At 35.9% G+C, this 7,104-nt stretch overlaps 1 protein-coding gene across 1 annotated transcript; it reads left to right on the forward strand.

The window, feature by feature from the left end:
* Window positions 1-507: 507 nt before the first annotated feature.
* LOC122168110 (T cell receptor beta chain MC.7.G5-like) lies at window positions 508-7,098 on the forward strand (the record flags this gene model as incomplete). The annotated part of the gene is made up of 3 exons (XM_042833170.1): window positions 508-519; window positions 830-935; window positions 6,763-7,098. Coding segments are annotated over exons 1-3 (454 nt in total), but the record flags the coding sequence as incomplete, so codon positions are not given.
* Between the last annotated feature and the right edge of the window lie 6 nt (window positions 7,099-7,104).

Below are 7,104 nucleotides of genomic sequence, written 5' to 3' on the forward strand. Positions count from 1 at the left end.
ATTCACACAGGAATCAGCTAGTTTTTGATCATTACTTAATGGCCACATGGGAACCATACTGCTTCAAACAGTATCTATCTGCTCCTGCACGGAGACCTTTAAGATTCTACCTGGCTGGTGCTTGAGGAGAGATGAATACAATATTATCACATGAAAAGCAAAACAATTTTGACAGGTCTACAACACTGTTCTTGCTAGGAAAAAAGCACTAAGTCAGATAAGTAACTTCTAGGAAGAGCTACAAGAATGCCATTTAACTCCCACTCCCGCACTATCCTTTAGAAAATACAACAGGATACTCCTTTGGATGTAGGATGGACTATTTTCTAGCAGAGTTTGATGCTGGACCCTAGCAGCAGTACCAGATGAGGAAAAGAAGTCTGTACTTTTAACAAATACATGGGTTTTTTTGTTGTTGTTGTTTTTTGTTTTTTGTTTTTTGTAAAAGAGTATGAAAGGGCTGTATGAAAATTAGGCAGGAGGGAAGTTGAGGGAAATAAATGCAAGATGGGTGGATGGGTGAGTTCCAGAAATTCAAGTGTTTATTAGCAAAGCTTAGTGATGGCAGAAAGAGGAGAGATTCACTGCTTCTGCTTTTATTTACAAAAGATGCCTCAGGCTGAATTCTGAAACTAATGCTGAGAAGCAGGATACAGAAATGAAAATAGTTACTTCCTGGATAGGCTGGGTTGGCTGGATACAGTACCTCCTGAAATCATATTCTATATATTTCTGCAAAAAAGTACATTTTTTTCTAATACAGATGAGAGCAGAAAGATTCCTTCTGTATGTGATCTAGTGGGAGATATGATATATCCTGGTATCATAGAGGTTTTATGAGCTGTTGATAGTGGCAGCCAATTCTGGTACTTCTTCAAATTACTGTGCAAACACACCACTGAACTTCGGACAGGGCACCCATCTGACAGTGCTTGGTAAGTCTCCTTTGTATGTTTATTTGTTACTCTAGGATAAAACTGACTCATTTTTTTCCTGCTTTGTGCCTGTCATTTCCTTCACCTCCTCAAAATACTTTGCTTTGAAACAGGTGGGAATATCATACTGAAGAAATTCAGTTGGTGCTCTGATTATAGCTGTTACTTACGTAGTCTTATGGCTGGTTGAATCAAAAGGATGACTTGTCTTCAATAAACTCCTTTTCACAAGAATGCCTTTATGGGTCAAAGTTACAAGGCACGAAGAAAAGAGGCCTTTTTGAAATCACCTACTAAACAATTTAATGATCCTCTATAATTTACATAAAATCTTGGCATTTTTTGTTCACCTAGGAAGGAAACTTGAATTGATTTCTCTTTCACATAAACTCAGACTATGAAAAGCATCACAGTAATTCGGATTTTGGCTTATAATATTTTAGAAACAAGTGCTTTCAAAAAATGTTAACAGTGCTTAAACACTGCCCTTGAAGTTTAGAGCAGAAATCGAGAGGACTGTTACAAGTCAGGAAATGTCATTTACAGTGTATATTTGAAATTAAAGAAAGACAGAAACACTACTTAGAAGAATTCTGTCTTCCAGCTGTTTTTGCTTAAACCACTACTTCCTACTTTAGTCAAGCATGTTTAAGTTATTCTCTGTACAGTGAGCAGGATGATCAATCGTACAGCTGCAGTTAATATTTTCAGAACTATTTTTTTGCTATACTTGCACTCATAATTGTAAAAGGTGTTCCAAGGTTTTTGAGTATTTTTTTCTTCTGAGAGTATCAAAGCTGTATGAAAAAATAAAGTAGGGGAAAAAAAGAAAAAGAGAAACACAAACAGGAAAGTATGTGTGAGAAAGCCCGTAGAAGAAAGAACAAGATGAGGAGAATTTATTGAGTTGTTCTGATTCTTGAAGTAAAACCCATCCACTGGAGATAAGGGCACTAATACTCTGTTCAGGAGTTGAAAGATAGATTAGTGATCTCCTGTGATCATATTTCAAAGATGTCAGAAGTTTCAGAGGGAAGAAGAAGAAATGGGAAGTTTATGGAGTCTTCTCTATCCTCAACTATTCAAACTCTCACATTATTTCAATGGATGGTGCACACTGTCTTATTATATTTTCCCACTCAACTTCAGACAGTTCAACTTCAGACCTCAATGATTACAATGAGTGATAAGTGGAGGCTGACAGCAAAACTGAGTGTGTCTGCCATTTCTTTTTCACCCTACTTGTCACAGGTTTTTGTTAACACATGCCATAGGTTCTGATCTTTCTGTGGAAGCTAGCTTTTGCACATTCAAAGAACCATTTCCCAAGGAACATGTGTAGTACAATTTTTTTCTGGTGGCTCTGACAAGACTTTACATAGAAAATTCCACATGGCTTTAGTTCATCATCACTTAAAGTATTGAAAGTCAGTGTTTTCATAAATCTCTTGCTTAAAAACAGGGTTTTTTTGTATGTTCATGGAAAAGAGGATTCTTTAAATGAAAAAATGCTTTTGTAGTTACACTTGAAAGAAAGAGGAGAAAATGTACTAAAGGTCTACAAGGAAAGGATGGACAGAATCTTCCCAATGGTCTGAATATTTCAATGCTGAAATATCATGCTTTATCTCCTGTGGCTTGTGCATCTCCTTCAAAGGTAGCTCTTCTTTGTATGGGGGAACTACAATATAGAAAATTTGTGCCAACATGAAGGATGAAGACAAGGACCTCAGACATTTTCATGTGAAGGTCAGCAACAATATCATATTTTGAAAAAGAAATACAATTCACTTTTCTAGGTAAGAAAAAATGTGTATTGGAAAATTTTATATTAGGAGTTTCAGGAAAGACAGACCAAGGAAGATGCAGTTAGCAGAGATTTCAAAGAAGAAGGGGACAAATTAAACAATTCATTTTACTAGATTTCCCATGGAAAAGGATGTTTTTATATTTAATCTGTTATGATAATAAATCTGTAGAAAGTAAGCAAGATTAATATAAGACATTGGAATCAGAATGGTGAGATGGCATCAAAGAAGAGAGCTCAAGCCAGATAATACATGTTCTGGAATAACATATATTTTATCTACAATGCAGAACTCCTGGAGACTTCACATAATATTCTGGTTGTCTTCTGCTAAAAATAAATGATACTCCTGACCAAATCTTTTCTCCAAATTAGATTGCCTCCAGAATGAACCAATCCTTCGTATTCCTATGTTATTCCTATCTCCCATTGTCATATCTGGATAGAATGTGTGTCCATGGGACTGGGAGCAATGTACTTCTACTCAAAAGTAATCTGCAAAAGATATGGAGGCTGGAGGGAAAGAAAGAGAGAGCATGTCCAGAAGGTGTATGGATCTTACATTATGTAGTTTTATTCCTAAAAACATGTGAGGATATATCAGTGTCAAAGTGCAGTGGTAGACAATAGAGTTTTTTATTGATGACGGACACATGAGTAGTCATTTTTATGCTTTCATCCAAATCATCATTAGAACAAAATGCAGAATATTTAATGAAAAAAAGATTGCTGATAGACCTTCTTTTCAGTACATCTTTGGGTACTACTGGACTACTGGACAAAAAGAAAAAAAGTCAAATTTGAAGTTTTAACATGTTGATCCCTGGACAGGAGTGAGCAGTTTTGATATTGCACTGTGAGGCTGTGTTCTGTTAATATCCAGTATTTTGGAGAAGGAACAAAAGTAACAGTTCTGGGTAAGTGGGACTCATGAGAAGTGTGTGTTTTGTTGTGCAAGGGGAAGGTTCTAGGGCTGTAATAGTGATAACTAAGGATCTCTCCTTACTTATTTATAATATATAATATTAATAATATATAATATTTAATTATTAAATTTAATATATAATTAATTATTTAATTATTTATTTATGGTATATGATATAATATCCTTCATAATATTTATAATATCCTTTATAATATTTATAATATATAATTCAGAGGATTCAGATGAAGGATCCTCTCTTCAGAATTTCTATTATTTATGCTCTATAGTTAGCACAGACTAGAATGGAATATAAAAACTCAATTGGTATGGAATACGAACAGAATGCAGTATAAAAGTAATTCCAACTCTTTCTGAAACGCAGAAAGATGGATATGATATATAAGAACATTTGGTGAAAATGGCTGTATTTATTAAGCTCACCAAAAATATCCTGATGAACCTTATGCTCACATATAAGCTTACAGAGTGGTTTTAGTGGACCTTGATTAGACTGAATAAGGGACATATTTTTGAGTGGGCATTTTAAAGTAGTACTGCAGTTAAGAGTTTTGTGTAAGAAAGAAAGAAATATACCAAATACTAGAGAGTTCCTTTAAGATTCTGAAGTGAAAAGTGGGAACTTTTGGTGGGAATTTAATTGGCAAAATCTGGTGATCCTCACTTGAATTCTCTTGAAGAGCACAGAAAGAAAAGAGACAGGCAACACAACACGTTTAATAATAGGTAAGAAGAGGGGCATGACCGAACGAACCTACTGTGCTCTTGCTCTTCTAAAAGCACACTAAGAAAACCAGTTAAAAGATACAGGTAGTGGGCTAACTAGAAACAGTTTGAGAGAAAGTGACCTGCACGTCCACCTACAGGAAAACTGGGAAAATGCAATTTTTCTCAAATTAGGCAATCTAATGCTGACCCTGGACTGTACCATTTGATCCAGAGAACAAAAACAAGTATCCAAACATTGAAATGCTGCTTTCATTGAAATGAGTGATTAATCTTCAATAATTTTCACTATTTGCAATATTTCACTTCTTATTTTCAATCAGACATCTATTTGCACTACTTAGATTTGTTGATGTTATTTTTACAATGTCCGACTGTCCATCTGCTGTCTGGCTAATAAGATTTCATAAGGATTCCTATCAGACAGATGGGGAAAGAGGGAAAAAAAAAGAAAGAAATAGTTAAATGAATCTGAGAAAGTAAATCAGAAACAATTGAAAATGCTAAAAAGAGAGAGAGAGATAATTCTGTAATATCATCCACAGGGACATAAGAAAAGGTAAATGTGATTTATGTCACAAAAAATTTCTATAGCAGGGGAAATTTTACGTACATATACACACAAAACCAAAACCATTCAAGTATTCACACTTTCAGATACAGACAAGTAGACTTTGGGTTTACAATTTAACCCTGTTTTTCTCTGATCTATATTCTTTTCCATACTGACATCAATTGCAAGGAAAAGTAAGAGAAAGTTTTAATAGAAAAGATGAAGCTGAGGAATCCTGTGAGATGGGAATGAGAAGCGCAGTTGAAAACCTATTGGCTTTTCTTCGTGATGTAACAAACGTCGATACATATATATATATTTGCATCTAATTAAGAAGACACAAGGGATATAGTCCTCTTCTTTATTTCCAGGATGAGAGGAAGTACAATCACCATTGCAGAATTGAGCCTTCACAATTTAAATCCATATTTTACTCAGTAGATGGTAAAGGAAGATTTATTCATAGAATCATAGAACGGCTTGGGTTGGAAGGGTCCTCAAGGATCATTAGGTTCCAACCTCCCTGCCACAGGCAGGACTGTCAACCGCTAATCAAGTAGTAGATCAGGTTGCCCAGTGTCCTATTTAATCTGGCCTTGAATGACTCCAGGGACAGGGCACCCACAGCCATTCTGGATAACCTGTTCCAGCACCTCACCAGCCTCTCTGACTTCCCCTGACATCTAATCTAAATCTTCCCTCCTTTCATTTAAAACCATTCCCCCTTGACCTATAACTATCTACCTGCCATCTTCTATGTCATCGATAAAAGTGTTAAAGAGTACCGGTCCCAAGACAGACCCTGGGGGACATCATTTGTCACCAGCCTCCACCTCTACGTAAAGCCATTGACCACAGCCTTCTGACTGAAACCTTCTAAACAATTTCTTATCCATCAAATAGTCCACCCTTCAAATCTATATCTCTACATTATTTCATATCACATTTGCTTTTTCTTTTTTTAATATTACTGCATCTTGTTATTTTGCTCTACATATGAGCAATATTTTGTAACATAAATTAAACTGCCTGACATGCCTTTGACCACAGAAAGAACCCCCTCTCCCCACCCCTCCCCCCCTCCAAAAAAACAACAATCACCATTCACACATGGATCTTCTGAGAAATCGTACTTTAAAAATAGGTAGATCATTGGTCTGTGGGACTCAATTTATTTGCTTGATTGTTTCTTTTTATTCTTAAAACTGTAGGACAAGGATGGCTTAAGGTGAAACAAGGCAGGACATTTCAGAAAAGTCTTCACTCAAAACCCAAGGAAAAGAGAACACGCAGACATAAAAGGCTCAATAGATGGTGAAATCAAAGGATGAGTTTGGATCCTACTCATCATTCATCTTAGCGCAAAAGAAAAGAGAATTAAATTCTTTTTTTTTTTTTTTTCCAATTAGCAGCTCAGCTTTATTAACTTTGGCAATCTGGACAGTATCCAGAAAAAAAGTTTCATACATGCTCTGTACATTAACATTTTGAATACTTGAGCCACATTCTATTCAAATTTTGTATTGATTTTCGTTCAAATGGCACATACTGCACAGCATATTTAGTATACACTATGCAAAGATACTATAATCAAATGCGTATATAACTGTCTTTCAGCCTGAAGTCCATGAACTTGCACACTCAGCTCTATAGTTCTTATTTAATCTTGAATTTGGCGTCTAGCTTCCAGTAAAAATACTTCTGCAAAAACAAATTAACAAACAAAACCCACCATGGTTAGTTTTTTGTTAGTTAAATCATTAATGGAGGCTCTGAGCTACACTGTTTTCCATTTCAGGGAAGGACAATGAAAAAATCATACCACCGACTGTGGCCATCTTTTCACCATCAAAGCAGGAGATTCAACAGAAGAATAAGGCCACTCTGGTATGTCTGGCTTCCGGTTTCTACCCTGATCACCTCAATTTAGTCTGGAATGTGAATGGCAACAAGAGGACAGAAGGAGTGGGAACAGATGAGATTTCCACATCAAATGGGAGCACTTACACATTGACCAGCAGACTGAGAATCTCGGCCCAAGAGTGGTTCAACCCTCTGAACCGTTTTGAGTGCATTGCTGAATTTTTTCACGATGAACAGAAATCAATACATAAATTCATCCATGGTGATACTGGTGAGT

Source organism: Centrocercus urophasianus, unplaced genomic scaffold (genome assembly GCF_019232065.1).
Source record: "Centrocercus urophasianus isolate 14NV4802_14NV808 unplaced genomic scaffold, USGS_Curo_1.0 seq_407, whole genome shotgun sequence".
Classification (NCBI taxonomy): Eukaryota; Metazoa; Chordata; class Aves; order Galliformes; family Phasianidae; genus Centrocercus; species Centrocercus urophasianus.